The 23,884-nt window shown below is 54.9% G+C and overlaps 1 protein-coding gene across 2 annotated transcripts in view; it reads left to right on the forward strand.

Moving 5' to 3' along the window:
• The first annotated feature begins 5,408 nt into the window (after positions 1-5,408).
• The window catches only part of Wdr1 (WD repeat domain 1), a 30,307-nt gene continuing 11,831 nt past the window's right edge, over positions 5,409-23,884 (forward strand). The window contains exons 1-5 of one of the 2 annotated variants that reach the window (XM_063229326.1): positions 5,409-5,613; positions 5,952-6,073; positions 14,557-14,647; positions 18,056-18,203; positions 19,334-19,514. In XM_063229326.1, coding sequence (XP_063085396.1) covers positions 5,598-5,613; positions 5,952-6,073; positions 14,557-14,647; positions 18,056-18,203; positions 19,334-19,514 — 558 coding nt within the window. In that variant the 5' untranslated portion in view covers positions 5,409-5,597. The remainder of the gene's footprint in view (positions 5,614-5,951; positions 6,074-14,556; positions 14,648-18,055; positions 18,204-19,333; positions 19,515-23,884) is intronic. The other variant, NM_001173106.1, reaches the window with a different exon arrangement.

Below are 23,884 nucleotides of genomic sequence, written 5' to 3' on the forward strand. Positions count from 1 at the left end.
CAAGAGGAAAGGTGGCTGGTGCCATTTCTCTGCCAAGCCAGCCTGCCCTGGAGCCAGCTAACTATGGACAGAAGCTTCTGCAAACTGAGCTATGATAAACCATTTCCTCCAACTGGTGGGGGGAAGATTATTTTGCCCCAGCCTGGAGACAGCCATCAACTTTGGTCTGGAAAAAGCCTCCAGCTTCTACTTTACTGGAATGCAGTTTGAGCTGATGTTCTCCAACAGGGCTGTACTTACAGTCAAGAGCTTCTGCAGAATTCAACCCTGTGTCACCAGACTAGATCTGACGTTAGGGCTCAAATATGGAACCCAACGCTCACCCTTTTTGAAAGTAAGTTTGCAGACTTCATGGAAAAATTGTCAGGGTGTGTGAGACACAGGGTTAGGCAGAGATTTTATCATGCACCCAAGGGTGGAGTGGGGGAGATCAGAAATGACATTTCCTGGAACAGGAACATTTAAGGGCTGTGAAGTGATGGAAACTTGGAGCTCACCTTCAAAGTAGGTACTAACCCACTCTCCAGGGATGAGTTTTTATACAAAACAAACATCCTTGGGATTCCCTCAACCCATTTATCTTAGGATCAGTCTCCTGGCTCCTTTCAATTGGTCCGTTTATGGACCATCTTCAGGATTCCCAAGGAATCTAGAGTGTGATGGGTCTGGCAGGGAAGAGCCTAAATGTACCCAAAGGGATTCGGATCGCTTGAGGTAACTTCCACTGCCTCCTGGTAGGCAGTCTTAAATGTACAGTTTTTATGATTTCATTTCTCTACCTCATCAAGTAATGTAACATTAGGCTACTTCCCCCCTCCCCCCGCCTTCACTAGCAACTCCTCAGGCGTCTCCATCTCAGCATTTCTGACTATTGAGTAAAACTCAGTCCACCAAGCTCAGCAGACAAGGCCACCACCACCTACTACCCTAGCGCTAAGAACATACTGACGTCTAGGGTCCTATAAGGTTTTCTGCCTTGTTAAAAGACATCCAAAGTCTCAGATTTCCCTGCCCATTTATGGTACATCTACTTTATGACCCCATTTACTCTAGTGGTTGTAAAATCGCATGTGACCCTTACCCAGACCTGTGTCACTTGACTCAGGTTTATTCTCAGCCACAGCCACTTAACTGTATTTATTATGTCCCCACCTATATTTAAGAGCCTAAGGTTAAGTGTGGTCCCAAAGCTTCAGCCTTCCCACATGCTAGGGACAGCAGCTCCGGCCCTGAAGAGGGCAGATCTGAGCCTGCAACCCTCGCTGTACCCCTCCCTACTCTACTGGCTTTAAAACTCGAGGGGTGCAGCAAACTCGAGGCCCTGATGGAAGACTAAGAGGCAGTACCAGGCACCCAGATGTTTTCAGTGAGGACGCAACACACTGCGTCCCAGTGTGCACTGTCAACTTCCTGCGGCAGACAGAAGGCAACACTTAAGTGCAGAGCCTCACACGGCATGGGGAGGTCACAGGCAAGCTGCTGCCTAGGTCTTGAAAGGCCAAGAAGGGGACAGTAACAACCCAAGCCCTCAGCTATGGAAAGACCTGAGCAAAGCACAAGCTTAGGTCCCCCATCTTTCAAGCAAGAATTGTCAACTGCAGTTAGCTCTGCTGGGACCCTAATGGGCTCACCTTCAAACTAGCTCAGGAACCGGGGACCTGTTCCCCAAGCCATGTGTAACTAGTCTTCATTATGGCTAGTGTTGAGCTCGCTCAAACACCTTCACTACAGAGGCCCTCATACAGGACAGAAGGGTTTGCCTGGCCGGAAACTGAAAGCTACGGTGGCACTGGTTACAGGTGTAGAGTATCTGTCTCCAAGACCCAATCGCCTCTGGTGGGCTGAATTGGAAACGAGGTGTTTACAATAAAGAGGCCCCAAGAATGGATCCAATGGTAAGCTTGGTCAGAGGTGAGGATAAGAATTCAGTCATCCTTGCTGGAATGAATGCCCAATCCAGAGATTACCATGTCTCTATAGGTTCATGTAGGCATGATAATAAACTTCTGGTAACAATCCTCCTTAAGTCATAAGGGGCAAAGATACAGTTTTGAGAGCGATGGCCCAGCTCTCAAGCATTCTCTTCTGGAGGGACAGCCCCAGGCCCCACTGCAGAATCACCGGTGAACCCCTTCTAACCAATTCTGCCCCAATTCCACACTTCTCTCACAGCTAGTTGGACTATGAATGCCCCCTGGATCCAACCTGGACCAGGATCAAGACCTTCCAACTACATTTCAAAGGCAGACAATGCAGCCCAAGGCCTTTCAGCCACTTCAGACCATAAATGAAACCGCACTGGCTTCCACCTTGCTCCCCATTTTCTCCAGCAGCTGGCCCAGCCCCTTCCCTTAGTCTTTTGAACCCAACATAGTAAAGTGGGTGGATGGGCCTTGGAAGCCTACAACTGTCCAATTCACCTTGCTCCTCCTTGAAAGCTTCTAGGAGCATGGGGCCCACACAACTAATGCATATTCCTGCATTATAGCCAAGAAAAAGTCACACAGCAAAGCGCCTGTCTGAGGTGACTGGAAACCCACTTGCCTCCTCCAAGGGGATGCCATCAGACCTCTTTAGCATACGTGCAGCCAGTGAAGGGTTTGTCCAAGTTACTCAAATTCAAGGAACTAGTTTGCTGAAAGCTAGCCTTTCCCCCAAAGGCTTTCCCCAAAAGCACCCTTTTGTTCTGAGTTGCCTTTAGTATATACTTTCAGAATCAAGTTTGGGGAGGCTTATACATTGCCCACTCCCTTGCAATGTAAGTCAGCAGCTCCAAATTGTCTGGAGTGCCCTGGGATACATGACAGGAAGTTACATGGTACCCCTGTCTCATGTTCCTGGGATGGAGGGGTCCTGGCCTGTAGTCATGGTGATATGTAACAGATATGCCACATGAGAAGTGTAGTTTGAGACGGGACTTCGACTGCAGGAGTTCCATGGGAAATAGCAGGTGCAATACAGCTAGGCAGACAGGTGCTGGGCCAAACCATCCAGGAGACTGGCACTTCAGTCTCAGCCAATGTCTGGGCCCTCCCCCATGCTTTAGAAGTACAGGAGGTGTGGGTCTATTAACCAAGAGTGGGGGGGGCACTGAGAAATTAAGACTACTGCTGCAATGAGGGGGCTGAACAGATGCAAGAAAAACTGTCACCAGGACTATGCTAGCTTACCACAGGACCACGCTAGCAACAGGAAACCCTGCCAATATCAGCAACACAGGCTTGCAAAACAACCAAATTTGGTGCAGGACTGGTTGGTGGTCAGGACAGGAATAGGGGAGACTTTTGGTCAGTGCAACTGCAGACAAGGGCATTGGTCACTGTGGGAAGGAACACGCCTGCAGCAGAGAAAATGGGTAGTAGAGCCTGATCTCAGCGGAGCTTTTCTTTGAATAGATTTGAGACATTCCAACTAGTGGATAGAACAAGTGATCAGACTGGTTGGCAGAACTACAAATCACTACAATACTTCATCGCAACCCATGCTACAACATGGTTTATTAAGCACTTGTGCAGGGAACCAGGGTGATCTAAGGAATAGACTTGGTTCCACTAATGTGAAATTCTTTACACCTGAGAAAACACGTTTACCCACAGATTGGGGTTAGAACACACACCACCAAGGTGTCCCTTTCTCCCTAGAGCTACAAACGGCTACCAGGTTGTCTTTGGCTATTTAAGAGATTTTTATTGATAGCAGCTGCTCCACAACCGAACTATTTTAAAAAGCAAAACAGATGTTCCTCCTCCCCTCTCCAAACTAAATTTGAAGGTAGAATCATTTAAGCTGAAAATAAGCCTTAAAGCCCAGCACCTTGCTAGGGGTTTGGAAACCTGAGCCAAGTTGGCTTTGTAAAATCTAATTTTCAACATCAACTCCCATGATTTGATGCACACACCTGGCTCCTAGCTTGCAAGAGCTTACTCCCCACATCTTGAATTACACAAATGCACTTCGTGGTGCTGTGGCCCTTGCTCTAGCAGTCTCATTTGCAGAGGATAGAAACAAGTTCTCGTTTCTCAGAGAAGGTAGCTGCAAGCCCCTAGTATACTTGTTTTGCTTCAGGACTCAACATTTTGTAAGACTGCACCTTCCTATGGCCCTCCAGTTCACTGAAACCACTTTGAAGGATGGGGCTGGGGACTGGTCTCCCCTGGGAGACATGCTAGACCACCAAACACCTCTAAGAAAAAGGAGCAGTGCAGACCGGGAATGTATGCAACAGCTATGGTTTAGGAAAAAAAAAAATTTGGTGCCAGGGATCGGACTCATGATCTTGCACTTGCCAGGCAGGTGCTATGGCCAGGGCAGGTGATGCTCATAGAAAAGCTGCGGGCTGACCTAAGGGCTTACCCAGGTAGATCCCCTTGAAGATAATTACAGACAGAAAACATGTCAGAGGCCCTGAGGTGGGGCTCATGCTCTGGGCTTCTTCCGTTTTCCAAAAAGCAATAAGCAATCCCAAGGCCTATGGCCAAACACACCATTTAAAAAATTTTATAAACTGGCAGCCCAGGAAGCCGTAGGCTAATATTTACAGGCCCATCCAGCTACTACCAGGACAAAGGCAACAACAGTAGGGGAGGCGTACATACAAAGTCACGCAACCGGGTGCAACTGCCCAGGTAAGAACCGTAAGGGCAGGCAGGATTCAGTACCCTTGGCTCGCAATGGCACATGATGCCACTGAAAAGCATAACAGGACTGCTCGGCAGGTTTGAATTTAAAGCAAAGACACCCTCTCCAGAATTCTTCACTTAGGCTTCGGAGCTTTCTAAGTAACCACAGGGGTCACCTCAAGACTTCACCTTCACCCTCCTTAGCCCCATCCTACTAGTAAAGTCCTTTTAAAGCACTAACAGTTTTACCCTCGCTTCCCCAAGAGCTTTTGCCCTTTTAAAAGCACGCGTCCCGCTCCCTTCTGCTTATGAAAAGTTAACATGTGTTCTCTCTGTGCTTCTTGGCTTAGCTTAGCTTTTTTCCTAAAATAAAGTTTTGCTTCGTGCAAAAAAAGTCACGACCCAGGGAGAAAAAAATAAAAGGACCCCTTCCATCTGTTTGCAAAACTCACGTCGGGGCCCCAAAGTTTCCCCGGACAATGCTGTTTCGTTAACTTTCCGCGAATAAAGTCTCCTTTCCGTTCCTTCACGTCCCTCCCCACAGCCTCAGAACCGCCTAGGAAAAACCACCTCAGAAAACCACATTCTGAGCTCGAGAGCTCGCCGCGCCTCCTTTTCAAGGCCCGTGGCCCTAACGTCACTTCCGGGACGTGGCGGAGGCGGGCTGCGGGGGAGGGGCAGCGAGGCCGTCCGCGCAGGCTCAGGAGGCGCCCGCCGCCGAGCCGAGCGCTTGACTATATATGGTCAAAGCTGGGGGCGAGCCGCGCCGGGGCCGCGCTTCCGGGTTCGGCGTCGCAGCGGCAGCGCGCAGGGCAGCGCGAGTCGCCCCGTAGCCCGGCCTTGGACCGCCCCCTCCGCGCCCGGCACGCCCGGCGCCGTCTTCCGCGCTGTCCCCGGCTCTGGCCTCGGCGAGGTCCTTTCGCGGCGCGGCCGGCTAGTGGCTCTCGGCGAGCGCGGCGCGGTAACAAGTGAACGAGGATGCCATACGAGATCAGTGAGTGAGCGGCGGGAGCGAGCCGGCCTCGCCCCGGGCGGCGGGGGTCCCCCGGGAGGGGGCGGGGCGGCGCGGGGACCCTGGCCTGGGAACCCAGAGTTGGCGCCCGAGCCGGGAAGAGGGGGCGCTCAGCGCCACCCCGGCGTCGCCCGGGGCCTGGTCGGGAAGTGGCAACAGCCCCTGCGCGCCTGGAAAGTGGCGGTCGCCCCTCCCGCGGGCGGCAACAGGTGACCGGCGGGGGCCGTCCTCTCCCCTCCAGCTTGCCGCATCCTCCGACTGGCTTGGGGGCCAAGGCAAGGGCCACCCCTTACGCGCCCTACGCGCTTCTGTCCCCACAGAGAAAGTGTTCGCCAGCCTCCCCCAAGTGGAAAGGGGCGTATCCAAGATCATTGGCGGCGACCCCAAGGGCAACAATTTCCTGTACACCAATGGCAAGTGCGTTATACTGAGGAACATCGACGTGAGTACCGCACACCCCACTATTAACGTGCTTCCGTCCCGGCCAGCGTGCACCACCTTGGGAGTGGAGATCGCTCCTCCTTCCACCCCTGATGTCCCTGCCCAGGCTTGGGGAGGGCTGAGGCGGGGCGCCACGCCCCTTCAACCCTGTGACCACACCTCAGGAATTCAGAAATCTGATTCTGTGCCCACAGGCCCTTTTAATTTTTTTTGAGGTGGGTAAACTGAGGGTCAGATTAGTTCAGTTCTGAGCACAGGGACTCTAGATTTGAAGGATGGGACAGGACTGAGCAGCTGCTGCTTGGTCTTGGGATGATTGATGTCATGTTCTCCTTGAGTATAGTTTCTTCATTTGCAAAATGGAGATGGTGAGATGATGATATACCCCCGATTCCTCTAGCCACGTTGGCCTAGGGCATGAGCTGGAAAGCCAAGGTGGCTAGTGGGCATGGAGCAGTTGGTAAATGGCCTTAATCATATCAGAACCCTCTGTTTCCCAGTGCACACCCAGTGCTCTGGACTCCAGCCTGAACTGCCGCTGTGGATCTGAGCCTTGGAGGAGAAACAGGAACCAGCTTATTTCATGAATCATTCTCTGCAGGCACTCTGTACCCAGACTAAAAATGCTTCTCCAGCCAGCTCCATGTGAAACCCTCTCAGGTTTCCCCTCTCATGTTATTCCTCTGGATTGTCTAAAGGGCCTAGTCTGCTTGTCGCTCTCCTCCACTTCAGGGACTGCCCACTTGAGTCTTGCTTCTCTCTCCTGGGCCTGGGAGATGGTGAGGCAGGTAGAAGCCCGAGGTGCCAGCAAGGTCACTTTAGGAGGTTTCTTCTGTGCTGGGCATGGGACTGGTGCACATGTGCTTGCTCACAGAGAATGTCAGCTTCAGCTCACATCTGCCATCAGATGAGCTGGGGTGTTGGCTTGAGAGCCTCACAACCGACTGGAGGATTGCAGGGGCTCAGTTTCCTGACTGACCAGAGAAGCCTTTTCCTCATCAGAAGTACTGCTGGCTATGTCCCTCTTTGTGAGTTCAGCCAGTCAGGGATTCCTGGGTACCTCCCAGGAGGGAGTGGGTGGGTGTGAACTTGCCTTGGAGATGCTAAGGATTGACTACTCCTGGAGTTTCCTAGAAAGCTGACCCAGCTTCCTTTACAGCTAGGGAAACATCACTGAGGGCTGTAATAGCAGTGATTAAGAAGTCCGAGAGGGTAAAAACTGAGATTGCCCTTAGTAGGTCCTCATTTAGTAGTTTGGTGCAGAAGATGACCTGAAGCCCTGCACAGATACCGAGCAGTAGAATACTTGGTCTTGCCTCCAGCAACGCTTTCCAGTATCATTTAGTCTGCCTTCACTCACAGCTAGGGGAACTGTGTGGAGAGCTGCCAGCTTGTCCCATCCCCCAGCTCAGTCTCTTCCTCCCCAGAGGGGCCCTGCTCTGCCAGGTGAAGGAAGCAGATTGACAACCAGCAAAGAGCATTTCTTTGCCGAAAGAGATCGCTGACTTACTGAGTCCTTTCTGGCAGCCCCTCTGAGGTCCTCAGTCTTGTCCCTCCCAGGGCTTTATCCTTCTCCCCTGAGGGGATTTTCTTTCTTTCCCATCCAGTTTTAAGTTCCTGCAGTGTAACATCCCTTCCTGTGGCAATGACATAGGGCACTTTTAGGTTGATGAGTGGGGTGTTGGTCCTCAAAACTGGGTATGATTTTTATTAGGGCAAATTATTTCTGGAAGAAAGTAAGGCATGAATTCCCTTGACCATTCAGAGTGTATGAAGGACTGGTTTGATTGGAATACAGGGGAAAGAGGGGCAAGGGGAGGCTGGCATCAGATCATGAAAGGTCTACATGGCATCTCCACATGCCCCAAGTCAGACTTCGGGTTCCCCTGTGCACTTCCCCCCAAAAGGCAACTTTCTACCTGCTCTTGAGGCCCTGGATCCTCCCTTCTCTACCTCAGCCAGTCCCACTGGCTCCTCATTCAGAGAGAGGGTCTGCAGGATCCTGACAGATGTGCACTGCTGTGCTCTGACCCTCCCAGGCCACCATCCTCTGCCGCCTGGATTGTTCTGCCTCTGCCCTTGCTGCCTGTGCAGGAAATGAGCTGGAGTGGTTCCATTCAGACCTGTGACACCAGAGCCTAGTTAGCTCCAGCCCTCCCTAGCTTCCCATCTCTGAAAGCCGGAGTCATCTTTGTGGCCGAGGAGGCCTTACCAGGCCCACAAGTCTTTCCCTCAGACATGCCACATGTCCATCTTGGAACCTGCCAATTGCCTTTGCCTGAATTATTATTATTATTTTTGCACTGGTGGCTTAGTGGGGCTTCCTTCCACTAAGGACCATTTTCAGCTCTGGCCTCCTCTGCTGCTCATTTCTGATGTGAAGCAGGCTAGCAGGCAGGCCCCTGCCACCCCTGATTGTACATGGGAGCCTGTCCACTGTTCATCCCTAACTCAACACCAGCTCCAGAAAGCCAGGCTTGCCCTCTACCATCCACTGCATGTCCTCACACTAGGAGACTGACCTGGCATGTGGTAGTTCCTCTAGAAGAGCCTGGTCAAGATGCCACTAAGGTTTTACTGTAAGAGAAGACAAGCTGAGCTTTTTAGGTTTGTTGGGCATAAATTTTGGGGAACCTTCTAAAGTTGTTCTTACCAACTTCTGGGAGCTGCTGCTGTCACTGATCGGTTAACAGGTGTTGTGTTGATGCATAACATCTCTTAGGCTTGAAAGGAAGGGGTTTTCCTTTTCGGTAGAGGATCAAACTCAGGTGCTACGTCCGCAGCCCTTCTTATTTTTTGAGACAGGTTTCACTAACTGTCCCAAGATAAACTCCAACCTGTAATACTGCTGAAACTGTGGAGCAGGTGGAATTACCGGCATCTGCCAGTGCCCCTCATAGGGGTGTTCTTAGCTCTTTGAATACATCCCATTGCTCCACTTGGTGAAGAGTCTCTTGTAGGGTTAAAGCTTTGATGGTGGCCACTTAGAAACTCATAATCCAGGAGAGTGCTCCAGAACTGAGGCAGCCGTGAGCAGCATGTGCACCTTGCTTGATGGGGAGAGAGGGACCCCAACCAAGGGCAAGTGGCGCTGCCATGGGTGTACAGAAGGTGCCCAGCAGTGCTTCCTCCAGGCTGCCTTGCCCTGTGGGCCAGTGTTACCTGAGTCACTGCTAACGTTAAGGCCTGTGTCTCCCTGCCACGGTGACTGTGCAGACTAGGAAGGAATGCTGTGGGACTGTGAAGGAACCTACAGGATTCCAAATTGCCTGTGACCATGTCCTTGTACAAAACGGCTTACACGAATGAGCCTATCAGCAGCCTTACCACACTGATAGGGCACATGATAGGGCAGTTCCTAGCTTCCAGAGCCAAGCAGTGCACTGGGGAAGCTGCAGTGTCTGTCTCTCACACAGTGTCTGACTCTCAGAGTGAAACGTGAAAAGCCAGCAGGTGGACACTGTGTCCGAGTGCAGTACATGTGGACCTGTCTCCCCAAGCAGGCTGCAGGTCAGAACCCACACTGGGTTTCATGAGGCACCATCTGCTACTGGTCACATGCAGAAGGACCTGTCTGTGACCCTGCAGGTGTTGGGGAGGGCCTTTGAGGACTGACTGAAGTGGCATGCCTGCCCCTACATGTTCAAGATGGCCTTCAGCCTGTGAGGTGCCAGGGGAGGCCCTGCCTGCAGAGCTCTGTTGGGGGAAGGAGTGTATGATCTCAGCAGCAAGAGGAAGTGACACGTTTGGTGACCATCTGGACAGAAGTAAGCACGGGAAAACCCAAGCTAAGAACCCTGTGCCCTGTCGCCTGGAAGTGAAGGGGGTTTTGTTGCACAGTGGTGACTGAGTTTGGGAAGGTCAGTGGGGCCGGCTCGGTGAAGCTGGATGCTGGCTGCAGGGCTGAGGGGAGTCTCAGGCCACTTGCTGGTAGAGATCCTGGCTCTGTTCCAGGTTGACTGGACCCATGGGAAGGTGGGCAGATGGGTGACAAGCTCAGACCTGCCAGGTTAGAGTTCAGCTGATTGTTGAGAGGAGTCTGCTTGGAGACCCACTCCTCTTCTGGGCTCACCAGTGGTGCAGGTCCCTGTTTGCTCCCCATTGACAGCAGAGTCCCCTAAGCTGGCATCTTGCTGAGCCAGTGCTGTGTACTGTGGGCTAGGATTTCAGTAGGTTCTTTTCATTGGGCAGCTTTGCCTGGCTCTGGTTGCCCTGGGGATGCTTGGCAGTTACCTGGTACCTGTAGTCAGAGCTGTTGGCAAATGCCCTACAAGGTACAGGACCATCCCACAACACAGTGACCAAGCCCCAGCTGCCTGTGTCCTCGAGACTGGGAATCCTGGTATAAACACTTTCATGCATGGGATTAAGCATTTTTTAAGAATTTCTGGAGTGCTTTGGAGACATGAGGGAACAGTCACTTGTGCCACAGAGTAGAAAGCGCAGCTGTTGGCGAGGCATACATTGGCACAGGGCTGTGGGGAGAAGAGAGTTTTCCAGACACAGCAGAAATGGGGATTCCTAACAGGAAGAGTGCAGGCCCCGTGGTCCACGCACAGCCCCACCGCAGGTGACCAACTCCTGCCTCCGTCTGGGTTGAGGAAGTGGGTGATGGGAGGTGCTTGTTCTGCAGTCTCCACCCTTGCAGAGCTTGTCTAGCAGCCGGAGAGCAGGCTAGAAAGGACCCTTCTGCTGCTTCTCTACTCAGCTGGAGCTGAGCACTTTGGTGGCTGGCCGAGCACTTCTTCCTGAAAGGCCTGCTGCTCTTGGGGTCGTAGCTAGAAAGAGGCCCCAGCTCAGGTCCACACCCAGGGCTCTTCTGTAGCCCCAGCCTTCCACCCAGCCAAGCTTCTGGCACCCCACATCTAGGAAGCCAGGGTGTGTTGGGAGCAATGGGAGGCATAACCACAGTAACAGCACATTGCGCTGGCCACATCCTGGGGTGGACGTTCTGGTCCCTCCAGGTGGGGACACTAAAGCTGAGGGAAAGGGGGCACATATCGAGTGATAGAATGCGCTTGGGGTCACACTGGAGTCTTATGCTGTGGGCCCGAGTGACCATCCCGCCACCAGCTGAATGACCAGGATCCACAGGCCTGGTTGCCTGAGTTAAGGAGTCCAGGCTAATGTCAGTGCCAGCTGTGCGTAAGTAGAGGGGAAGGATAAAGGCTGGTCCCTAACTAGGCCCCAGGGTGCTTCGTCATTTGCTTCATCTCTGATCCTTGGGTTCTGTAAAATGGGCTTGGGATGCTGTTGCCCTAGGGCCCTTCATCTAGTACAGGGGACAGAGTAGGCATGGCCTGGTCTTCAAAGACTGCAGGGTAGCACTTGAAACACAGGTCCTGCCCAGTACAAAAAGGGGGTGAGGTACAGAAGTGGTGGAGGGCACAAGGGAGGAAGCATTGTGGGCTCTTTGGGCAGGAGCAACAGGGAAAGCTTCTTGGAGGAAGTGACCTCTGCCTGGTACTTAGGAAAAGGTCACTGGGTTTGGGATTGGGGAAGAGGGAAGACAGTAAATGGGGAAATTTCAAACAGTGATTGGCAGAGCATGGCAGGGAGAAGGGCCCTCACGCAAAGTGGACTCTGGACCATGGAGGCTGTGGGTTCTGGGCGTGAACCCTGGGCGGTTGTGCCCTGGAGTGCAGAGATCTTATCACTGCATTGGCTGGGTCTCTGTACACACCTGGTCTGGCGCCGGTCACTGGGGAGCTGCTTCAGGCTTCAGACCTAGGATCTAGAATGTTCAGAACCCCAGTGTCCTGCCTGGAGGGGCACTTGCCTTGCCCAGGTGATGGGGGTGGACCCCCTGGGAGCCCCCTTTTCAGCATCGAGGAGGCTGGGGAGACAGGCCCAGCACTTGTGGCTAAGCAGATCCTCCCTGGGGCCTTGTGTCTTTTTTCAGTTTCCCCTCCCTGCAGGGAGAGGATGGGGCTTAGGGTGGTGAGACTGCCACTGTCCCCATGGTGGGGCTAGAAGAAAGTGTGGGTACCCGAGCCAGTGGAGCAGTGTTCAGGCACCAGTGTCTGCACTGCTGGGCATCCTCCCTTCTAGTTCAGTCTCATTCCTGAGCACCTACCAAATAAATAAGTTCCTCTCCCCAGTCCTCTTCTCCCTCCCAAGGCTGCCAGACGGGACGCCTGGGGGCTGTTTCTGTAATTTGGAGTCTCTCTCCCTACGGCTGACCCAGTTGTTTGACCCATACAAACCAGAGTGAAAGTGAGTCATCCAGCTGGCTCTGGATTCAGTGCCCTCTGGGGCTTTCCACACCCCATGTGTAGCTACCCAGCCATGTAGGGGAAGGAATCCTCGGGCAGAACTGCGGTGGTCCCTGCCCAGCCTGCTTCCACCCCAGACGCCCTTGTCCTGGGCTCACCCTGGTGTGGAGGGAGGCAACCAGCCTGCTTTGGCACTGCTGAGGGCTCACTGTGGAGCGAGGCTCTGGCACTGGTACAGTGTGGGGGGGGGGGGGCCCTGGGTGTCGGTGTGTCCCCCAAGTGCTCATTGGAGCACTCTAGGAGGATGTGGAGGTGTTCATCAGAGGAGGAAGGTGTTCGATCGAGCGTGCAGAGGGCAAAGCAGGCCTTGCAGCCTCAGGGTGGTATGACTTGAGTTCAGGTAAATGGTCCCATAGCCCCGATGTAGTTCTGATGCAGAACGTTGCAGGGATGAGAAAACCCCTCTTGAGTCTGGGAGCCACTGTCTCCCACCCCGTCACCAGCGACAACAGCTCCACTCTGTCCCTGGGCCACCTGTTCCAGTTTCTCTCCTAGGAAGGGGTCACACAGTCTGTCTGTCGGTCTGTCCACTGTTCCACAGCCCTGGGGGTTTATAAACTGCCAAACTTTTCCGCTGTGCCTTTTTGCATTTCTAGGAGCAAAGTAGGAGCACTGCAGGGTCTTCACCAGCCTTGCAAACACTTGGTGACATTATATCCAAATTTCTTCTGGTGGACCCTCTCCTGTAAGGCGTGGGGATGTTTGTCCTAGCAAAAACTCAAGTTGGTGTCATGCAGGTATAAACTATTTTTATAATCAGAGCCACATATAAATGAAGGCTCAGATAAAATATCTTTTGATTGGTTGTGCCCACATACAGGTGGAGGATTGAAAGTAGCTGATTGGTCCTTTGCCAGTGCCTGATTCCAATGAAGGACTGAGGATACTGCTTTGTGATTGGTTGTATGTATAGTGCTCAAGAGCCCTGGGGTCATTCTGGGTCCTGTGTTCTGTGCTCATCTTTTTCTCGGAATCATCTTGCTCCTGGTGATGGCAAACATTTTAGAGACCAAGTGCCCAAACTGCAACTGAAAACCTATTTGCTACCAATGTGATTATTAAGGCTTAGTTCAGAAAAAAAAAAACTCACACAGCTTGTGGTGTCTACACAGAGGGCTGTGCTTGCGCTGTGGCACGTATGCCATGGTTCCCATGAAGGGCTCTGCCTGTTAGCCAGGGGTTGTACGACCTTTGATGCATTCCTTCTGGTTAGCTGTTGGTGTCCCCAGCTCTAGTCTCCTGCCTTAAGTGTAGAGGAGCCAGGGTGGGGCCATCTCAGGAGGCTCAATGGGGAAAGTGCCACACACATTGGGCCATTGGATGCAGTGGGGTGGCAGGTGGCTTGGGAACAACGTTGGGAGATTTGAGGTTTCATAGCCCAACAGAAGGGGACCAGTGCTTGCTGGGTCGCAGCCAAGGCTTGTCTTGGTTTGGGGATGGGATATCTGGGGGTGAGAAAGCCGCTGGAAGAGATCTGCATGGCAGTGCTTGGGGTCAGATCAGATATGCCACAGCTGCCGGGTCTGGAGAGCTGGGTTTCCCTGCCCCAACCCGCTGGTGTCTGGGAAGCGCTTCTTCCCAGAGAGCACTGATTTATCCCCAGCTGACAGCAGCAGCGATCCCAGTCTGTATTCCCCCTGCCAGGCTCGGCGTGTGGGCAGTGTGGGGAGGAGAGCAGGGATCTGCTCTTAGTAAGGCACCATCAGACTTCATTGCTGGGGTGCAGTGACATCCCCAGCCCTAGATGGTGCGATTCAGCCAGACTTCGATCTGTACCACTTCTTCCGAGGCCCGAGCCTCAGCCTCCTGGGCTCCTGAACCAAAAGCTGCGGCCCTCATACTGTGGGCTGCTGTGTGGGCTTGGGGCTGCTAGGGACAATGGCCTAGGGAGAATGGACGTAGGGACATGGACAGAACGTGCTGCTGACGGACAGCATTCCACAACGCGGGAGAGGAGAGTCACAGGGTCTGTTCCTTTCCTCTCATCGTGGGTACATTCCACGAATACATGTGTCCTACACTGTGGAAAGTACAAGAAAGCAGACAGGAAGATTCCCTGAGGCCTTATCACCTAACAGTATAGGCAGGCAGCAGTGGTGGGTAGTTGGGCAGGGGCCACCCTGTCTGGCCACTCAGGGCTTGGCCTGCATCCCTCACCCTGGGCTGGCTGCCCCCTCACTCCTCTTGCTTACCCACTTTTCTCCCGCAGAACCCTGCAGTTGCCGACATCTACACAGAGCATGCGCACCAGGTGGTGGTGGCCAAGTACGCACCCAGCGGGTTCTACGTGGCCTCTGGAGGTAATGTGTGAGCAGACTGGGCACGGGAGATGGCCCAGGTGGCACCTGGGGTGAAAGCCTATTCAGCTCCTGGCTTGGGAAGGAGGGCTTGGGGGAGAAGTGAGGGCACTGCTGTGCAGCTGGCAAGGGAAAGGCAAGCCCCCAGAAGATGTCCCTGTGCAGACCTGTCCTTAGTGGACAGCATGCTCCACAGTGTGCGGTGTCCCCACAGGCTGCAGCCCAGAGCCACAGAAGCCGTGGGGAGCCTGTCAGGGGAGCATACGGTTGTGCATGGGGTGGGGTGTGAATCCGAGCTGCCTTTGCGTCCCCCTCACCCGCTGCTCCTTTCCCAGCTGCCTCACAGCAGGCACGGGGTTGTCTGAGGACTGGCCTTTGCCCTCTCCAGCCTGGCTTTCTGTGTGGCTCAGTGGGAATCCCGCCAGAGGAGGGGCCTGAGGTTTACATTCTCAGAAGCTTTGTTCGCTCAGTCCTTTTGATTTCTGGCCATTTGAAGGCCAGACGGGCAGGCGCAGGTCATCCAGTCTCCAGTCGTACACTCAGCAGATATTGATGACCCCTGTGGCCACTGGAGCCCCATCTTCAGCCTGACAGGGGTGGGGTGGGGTGGGGCCATGTGTTATCTGCTCCTTGAGGCTGTATGTGTGGGAGGCTGTGGGCCAAGGGGACACCCTGTGAATGGCTGTGCAGCCACAGTTCAATAACTGACTTTGGGGCCTCAATGTTCCCTTCTCTAAGCTGGGGCTGCAGAGGTGAGGAAGGACCCTTGGGTGCAATGTGTGGACAGCACCCCATGTGGGACCTGGGCAGATGGGTACCTTAGCACCAGGGCGACCAGGCCATCTGGCACTGCACGCAGAGCACTGCCCTGTTGGGAGAGCCAGGGAGGGGACAGGCATGCTGCTGGCGTCTGCTGCTGATTGCCAGGGTTACGATCAAGTGCTGGAAGGGGGTGTGACATGCAGAAGGCGCAGAATAGCTTTTGTGTTTGGATCTCCGATGGTGTTTTAAGGTTTGCTTTAATCCCATGGTTTATTTTAATTCTGTGATAGCTCTTCTTCACTTGCCAACAAAATGTCTTCATTAAGCCCCCAGAATTGGTCCAGGTGCTTGCATAAATTGTGTTTTAACACAGCCTGGTGCTCTGAGAAATTTTGTAGGAGAAAAAAGTGCCTGGCAAGGGCATCTGTCCAGCTTGGCACAGCTCCCGCCCTGCTGTGCCCAGCTGAGAGCCTGCCAGCCCTGGCCTGGCCACCTGTCCCCAGGGACCACTCAGCAAGACAGAAGTCAGTGGCCTTTGCTGTAATGGAGGTGGACACAAGGGACAGTCCCCTGCATACGTGCCTGTCCACCTGCCGTGTTCTTCACAGAGCCGTGATTTGGTGAGGGAAGCAGGGGAGTTCTGGGGTGGTGGTGGCATTTGTGTCTCTCCAGTCTGTTTCTTTGAACGGAGGGGAGTGATTGTGGAGCATTACAATGAACACTGATGCAGAGAAGCAGGCTTGGGCTAAAAATAGTGGGGTCTACAGGGTTCGGAGTGAGGACGGGGCGGAAGTCTCAGGAGGGGCTGTGCCAGCGCGAGGCAGAAGCCCATGGTGCCCGTCAGCCTGGACCCCAGGCCCTGGCATCTGTGGGTGCTGTGGCCAATGACTGCGGCAAGGTGGGGTCCTCCAGAGAGCCCCCCACATGAACAGGATGGTCAGCCTTGGCCTGGAGGAGCCCACACTGCTGTGCGACCATGGCTCTCAGCGGCAGCTCAGCTCTCCAGCAGTGTTTTCCTCCTCCTGTGATTTTGGTGTCGGCTGTCACTTTGCCCCTCCATCCTTCCAGCAGTGATTCCCAGATGGTCCTCGGGGTACCGCAGGGACGTGAGGTGGTGACACCTGATGTGGCTGTACATCTAGGACAGGCCTCTTGGAGGAAGGCTGCATGTGTCCTGAGATGAAGGGGAGAAAGGTGGGCTGTAGGGTCCATGAGAGCAGAGGTCGTGGACTGCAAAAGCCACTTGCCCTTTGCTGTCACTTCCCTCTGCTCCTGTGGGGTTCGCAAAGCAGCTCCTGTGTGTACCACATGAGTAGAGCGCAGGGATCGTGTCAATGTAGCCGGAATGTGCAAGCGACAGGTCATCGGGGTGTACGTTCACGTCTCCCTGCCAGGCCCCTCTGTGGGGCAAGCACCTTGTCTGCCCCCAGCGCTCAGCACAGGGCTGGAATACTCAGTGGGCCCTCGGTCAGTGGTCAGGTTAGGGCTCTGTGCCTGGCCCCAGAACCCCTTGCTGGAAAGAACGAAACACACAGCCAGGGCCCGTGGAGGAGGTCAGTGGTCTGTGGGGCACAGAGAAATGGCTATGTGGCCATCCAAGAACAGAGCCGTAGCCAGTGGTGAGGAAGCAGGCAGATGAGCCCAAGGGCATGGAAGAGCAGGGCTCTGTCCTGTCTGAGAAGTGGCGGGGTGTGCCAGTGCAAGGCAGAGATTTTGGTCCATAACCGGATCGCTTCACAGCAGGGTAGCACACGGCAGAGGGGCAGCAGTTCGTGGTGATGGAAGACAGGAAAAGCTGTAACATAAGCCTCTTTCTGTCCCTTCTGTTGTGTCCAGTCTACGGGTAGCAGTCCAGTCAGCGGACCGATTAGCAGTCATCCACCCTTAATCCCAGCATTGCACTATGACTCAGTCACACTGCAGATTCAGCTGCCCGTGAAAAGGCCGCATCTAAAATTGCTGGAGGCTTTAGGGAGACGCAGGGAAGGTCACAGCCCACCCGCCTGCTTCTGAGGCCAGGGCAGGAGTTGTAAACCTGAGCTGGTATGAACACGCCTTCCTTCCCACCACCCACACAGTACTACTTTGGGAAGGGGCGTGTCAGGCTGATGCTTGATGCTGGGATCCTGCGGGGACAGCGTGGGCCCCCACGTTCGTTTCTTTACAACTTGCTGCCAGCTCTGCACATGGCACGCAGCCCTCCTGCTCCCACGGCCCCTGCTGTCTATCTCCACATAGGAGCGGCTTACTCAGCCCAGCTAGTGCAGAATGCCACGTCTGTGGGCTGCCGGCGGGGCTGGGCCACACGTCGCCCAAGAGGTACCTGGGAGCTCAGGACTACAGTGCATCCCATCGGAGTGCAAAGCAGGTGGCCCTAAGTCCACAGCCCACTCACTCATAGCCCCTAGGAGCTACCAAGTGAAGCTGCTTAGCCATGCATTGAGTTTCAATTTCCTGTAGCTAGGCAGGGTCTGGTGTTCAGGTGAGACTCAGGTAAAGTAGCAGCCTGCAGAGGTAACACCGAGGGAGCAAGGCTGAGTTTGGTGTACCAAATGCAGCCTTTCCTCCAGGCCTCGGGGTGGGTGCTGTGCAGTGGCTGGAGCCCTGGCCTGGTGTGCAGCATGGCCCCCCCACATCTGTGTGCTGCAGATATCTCTGGGAAGCTGAGGATCTGGGACACCACGCAGAGGGAACACCTCCTCAAGTATGAGTACCAGCCTTTCGCTGGGAAGATCAAGGACATTGCCTGGACCGAAGACAGTAAGAGGATCGCCGTGGTCGGGGAAGGAAGGGAGAAGTGAGTTGCTCGTCTCCCCCCCCCCCCCCGCCCATTTCCCTATGGCCTGGCCCCAGTGGCAGGAAGATCTGGGCCAGCTGAGTTCCAGGGGGCATCAGCCCTCCTGCTGCCTTCCCAGACTGGGACGAGCTGGGCCCTTAGGGTCAGCTCAGCCACACTGGAGGGGATACATCCCACAGGGCTGTGTCAGGGATTCTCTGGCTTCTCAGACTCCCTGTCATACCGTCCCAGCAGCAGGGAAGGGACAAGTGAGTAGGGTGCACCTGTCATCAGGAGGGCACTGGCCATGAGTTCACGGCTGAGGACGTTACCCGAGGGCTTGCTGCACCCTGAGCAGGCTGACGCTGCCGGCTGTGCTCTTGGCAGTGGGCAGTGGGCAGTGGGCTCAGAGTCTGGTGTGGGATCTGTTCCCCGGCAGTCGGCACCCTCGCAGCCTGTGGGCGCTCAGCCTCGACGGCCCCAGCGTCCCCTTCTGTAGCATGCGTTCTGGGGACTGTTCGTTGCTCTGTGGTTTTTAGTTACTCCCTGCCACTCCAACAGTTCCATTTCTAATCAGTGGCAAATAAAACCTAAAAAATACATTGTCATGCATTTTTATTACATTACTGTTCTAAATTTTTTGTCACTGAATGTTTGAAGTGTGTAGTGATGGCATTCGCTGGGGGCTTTGGAACATGCACACAGCACATTGATTGTTTCTTTGTGCCCCCTCCATCCATCCTTCAGTCCCCTTCCCATTTATGAGAGATCTCCCTGTCCCCTGCACCTGGTTTTTGTCTTTAACGTATTTGTACTTTGGGTTAAAGAAGTGTCTGCTTTCCAGGAGGGGATAGTACCTGGCCTCTTTGCCTCCCCCATCAGGAAAGCGCAGAGGCCATGAAGGCCCCAGCAGCTATTTGCTGGGGTGCCCTCTGTATGGGGGGAGGCCTCCGTACTGGGCCGTGCACCCCAACACCCACCCACTTCTGGGGAGTCTGGTGGCCTGTACTCAGGCCCTTCACACGGAGCCTGTAGACTGGGATCCACCCGCTGCCCAGTGTGCTGCCCCAGCCTCCTGCACAGCTCTTTGTCTGTGTTTCTCTGCCTTCTCACACTGACTCTGTTCCCTTGACTCCTCTCACTGGGTAAAGGTTTGGGGCTGTCTTCCTGTGGGACAGCGGCTCTTCCGTGGGTGAGATCACTGGACACAACAAAGTCATCAACAGCGTGGACATCAAGCAGACCAGGCCATACCGGCTGGCGACAGGAAGCGATGATAACTGCGCGGCGTTCTTTGAGGGGCCCCCATTCAAGTTCAAGTTCACCATCGGCGTAAGTGGCCACCGGCCATCTCAGGGCGGGAGGAGTGAGCTTTGAGGTCTGTCTGAGACCTGGGTGCAGATGTGGGAGGGTCAGCACGCCATGACGTGCTGGTGGCATTGAGTGGGGAAGGTCTCGAGGTGGAGAGTGCCACTGTCCCCACTGTGCTGCTGAAGGCCAGCGCGTCTTGTGCTGTGGAGCCAGAGGGGAGTCCCAGGCCCCGGCAGCTTCTCAGCTACATGGACTCAGGCTTGTTGAGCTCCCAGAGAGGCAGAGGAGATGGCTTTCAGGACCTCAGGGTCCCTGATTCCTCTGCTGAGAGGCCCAGGAACAGGCATGCCCAAAGTGGCATCAGGCACACGTCAGGGATTGGACACACATTGTCTGTGGCAGGCAGGCACCCTGCATGTCCTTGAGGGGTGCACAGGCTTCAGCATGAGCAACCAGTATTGGGGTCCCTGCTGTCACCAGCCCCTCTGATGGGCTGCTTTTGGGTTCACCTTTCCAATGGCATGATGGGGAGAGGGATGGGCACCCTTGGCACTGCGGATCCAAGGCAGGGCAGGGTTTGAGCCGTGAATGGCCCCCTGGAAGGCAGTCTCAGTGCTCCTTTTCCGGGCCCAGGGTGTGCTCCTGAGGGCCATCTGGGTGTAGGGACGCCATGTAGCAGGGCTGTCCTTGCTGTGGCTGGCCCGCTGTGGCTGTCCTGGTTATCTTGGGCACAGTAGTGCCCACGGTGACGAGGACCAGCTGCCGTGGCTGTGTGTACCCGGAACAGGTGTGTCATGGGCCATGTGTCTCTTGGAGGTGTTTGAGTTTGGGGATCAGGCTGGCCAAGCTCTGGGTTTCACCATCCTTCAGGGGCACCGGTGTCTCTGTATCTAGTCCTCGAGATCCCATAGGACAGTGCCCTTGGCTCGGTGTGGCTCATGCCCCTTCTCCCACGAGAACTGCTTGTTTCAACAACAGTGCAGCCGATTGTAGACAGCAGACATGTCGCTGCTGGAAAGGGTGAGGGTGGATTCGGAGTGGGTAGAATTCCTGAGGTGACACTTGGCTTTGGGTACAGATGAACTCTCCAGGGATTCCCTGGTGAAACAGTACCGCTTTGTCACTGGGGCCTCTGGCCGAGCAGGTTGTGGGTGGCATCTTCCGACACCCTGTAGTTTCAGATCCGTCTCCTGCATCACTGCCTGATCAGTAGGGAGTGGAGATCTGGCTGTTTGGGGAGCTTTGTTGAAGGCTGCAGCCCAAAGTCAGCGTTTAAGTAGAGCCCAAGTCCTATGAACCACGGGACAATGGGCAGCAAGCCCCATGCCCGAGCCTGATCTGAGCCTGAGAGATGGAGGAAGGGTTTTGAGACAGTTGCACACTGTCCCACTGCCTGGGTCCCCGATGAGTTGTCCATGGACAGCTTTGGTCTTCATCAGAGCATGTCAGGGTATGGCTACTTTTCCTGGCCCTGGGGAGCACCTTGTGCTTGTAGGTGTGGGTTGAACATGGCACAGAGCACTCTGAGGAGGAGCCAGGGTTTGAGCCAGACAGCAGCTCCAGCCTGTATTCCGCTCCCTGTGTGCTTACTCGGGCACTTGGGTGGGACATTCTCTCTCCCCTTCTTCTTGAACCTTCCTCCAGCAGCATAGAGCCACAGCACCAGGTAGAAAACTTTGCCCAGCTGGCCCCGTCCTTGGGGCGGGCACTGTCACCATCAAATCCTCCCCAGGAACCCACACCATGGATCCTGAGGAACTGGAGAAGTGGCAAGGGCTGTGGGTCTGGGACTTCCTGACAAGTGGTGCAGCCTACCCTCTGGGGCCTCGGCCTGCACCCTTCCTGTGGACCATGGGAAAGGGCAGGTGCACAGAGAGGCAAAGGGCCAGGGTGTGAGTGTGGCAGGGGGCAGGTAAGAATGTGTGCTGACACCTGCAAGTGCTGCACCTTAGTGCCAAAGCTTCAGTATGAGTGTTCTTGCGAAAACTAAAATGCACATGTGTGGGCTTTTTGAGAAGGAACTAAGTTCTTCCACGGTGAAATCCAAACAGTAGCAGTGTTGTCCCTAGACCTTTCATTCCCAACCCCATGACACTTGGGTGTCAGGGCCGCCTGCACTTCCTGCTCAGCTCTGTTGGAAACTTACCCGGGGAGCAAGCAGTTCACAACCAGCTCTGTCATATGTCTGCCTACCCGGCCCCAAACCACCTCTGCCTGCCCATGGTGCCTGGGGTGTACCCCAATCTGAGGCCTGGAGAGGTGGGTAGTGGCCCTGAGGGAGAGACCTGGGCAGGGCAGAGACAACAGGGTCACGTGCAAATGGTTGCCTTGAAGAAGAGCAAGCTGTGGGTAATCTGGATCCAGCATGCGCTGAAAGGACCCTGTGGAGACTGCACCCAAGTGGTGTGAGAGCGGCGGGTTGGAGGGGCTCGAGGTCACAGCGGGCCACCTCCTGTCTGCCAGCCCAAGATCGCAGCACCACTGAGCGTTCCTTTTTGCTCGGTGGCCCATTGCGCAGAGCGTGTCAGCATGTCCTGGCCTGTGTACAGAGCGTGAACAGCAGTCCTGGCTTGTGCCCTGCAGGCCTCGAACCATAGCCCAGCTTCACACACTGAAGGTGGGGAAGGAGACACCTTTCACCTGGAGTGGCTGCAGGCACCACGCTATCCCCATGCACCCACATTTTAGATGTCCTGGGTGCCTTCTGGCTCACTAGAGGACCTGGGTCTGGGGAGAAGTGAGGTTTAGGACAGATGGTCCCCATCACTGGCCCTTCTGCTGTGAATAGAGGTGTAGGTCCCCAGGGAGGTGCTGATTGTGGCCTCAGGAGGGGGAGAGGTCACCACGCCAAGCCTTCGTTCTGACAGATACACTCAGATGTGTGACAGGGTCCTACCCCACCAGTGTCCTGGTTGTCTGGCATGGCCAAGGGCCGACTTCAGTGCCTCTAGCCTCCCTCGTGCCCCGTGGGTGAGCAGTGGTTACCTGAGGGTTTCACAGCCCTGCACATGTCCCCACTCACAGGCGTTGGTACTAGATACAGCAGTTTGTGTCCCGCAATCACTGGGAACAGCGAATGCAAGCGGCCCATTTCCCCTTGGAGAACTGGCCCAGAAAGTAGCCATGTGACCTGGACCTGGAGTTCCTTGCAGGCCTCAGTGAGTGCAGTGTCCAAAGTGGACCAGACCTGTGGACCCACCTTCCTTCCAGGAGGCTTCGGCCAGGCAAACACATGCCTGCCTCTTCCTGACACCTGAGGCAGGCAGCTGGGCCGTGGTGCTGGCTGACCTGTCCAGGGCTCCTTTGGTTTCTCGGCCCCACTGAGGTGGGTGCAGAGCACAGTGCTGCCCTCCAGCTATGTAGCAGGGAAGAAGCCAGCCTGGCGGACAGAAGCAAGAGTGGCATCTCCACCGAAGGGGGAACATTTTAGGACCACATGTTGCATAGGCAGGGCAGAGCCAGTGGGCAGCAGAGGGGACAGGGGACATGGGTCGAGGAGGTAGTTGAATAGTGGCTGCCTAGGCTAGGGGTAGTAGACACCTGAGCCAGCCAGGTAGTCAAAGTGCACGCTGGAGCCAGACTGCCTTGTTCCTGTTGGTGACAGCCTTGGAAGGTTCCTTAATACCTCTTGGCTTCAGGCCTCTGCTTGCTGGGAGGACTGGAGGACTGGGGGCGGCTCTCTTTGCATGTTGACTCCAGCAGGATGAACTGACAGCGGCAGACATCACTGCTGGGCATGCACACAGGACAGTCTGAGCCGGGACTTGAGGACTGCACTGTGATCCTCTGCTCCACTGGGACAGCTCAGGAGGTGGCCTGTTGGTCAGAAGGCAGCGTGCTAGGCTACAGATCCTCTGGACTGGAAGTGACCCCCACGGCCCTTCACGCGCATGGCTGGCCTTCCTGCAGGAAGCACTGTTTTTAGTCCTCGTTCCATTGGTTAATGGGCTGCTGGTGCTCACTGCCTGTATAGGGACTATTTTAGGAGCAGACATGAATCTCCTGCCTGTCTGGGCTCCTGGTGCTTAGCTGAGCTGCAGGAAATGGTGATGGAAGCAGGCTTTGGGGCAGAGACCCAGGCTCCCATAGCCCCAGGTGCTCAAGGGCATCTTCTTGGCCCCTGCTTCTTTCTCTTTGCTGCCCGCCTGCAGCTGCATGTTCCTGGCCACAGACTTCACCCTAGCAGGCCCCGTGGGAGAAGCCCACAAAGTGGACAGTTCTGAGCCAAGTCATAGATAGCTGCTTGGAGTCACAGGTCCTGGGCATCCGGTTTCTTCCCAGGGCACCCTGCTTCTGGACCTGGATTTGGAATAGGAATGTCTGAACCTGTCCTCAGGGAACTGGTATAGCAGAGGTGCTGTCCCTGGTCAGACCTAAAGGGTGGCTGAGCG

The sequence above is a fragment of the Cavia porcellus genome, unplaced genomic scaffold, assembly GCF_034190915.1.
Source record: "Cavia porcellus strain 051 isolate PalLab524CR breed Dunkin Hartley unplaced genomic scaffold, mCavPor4.1 scaffold_18, whole genome shotgun sequence".
Lineage (NCBI taxonomy): Eukaryota > Metazoa > Chordata > Mammalia > Rodentia > Caviidae > Cavia > Cavia porcellus.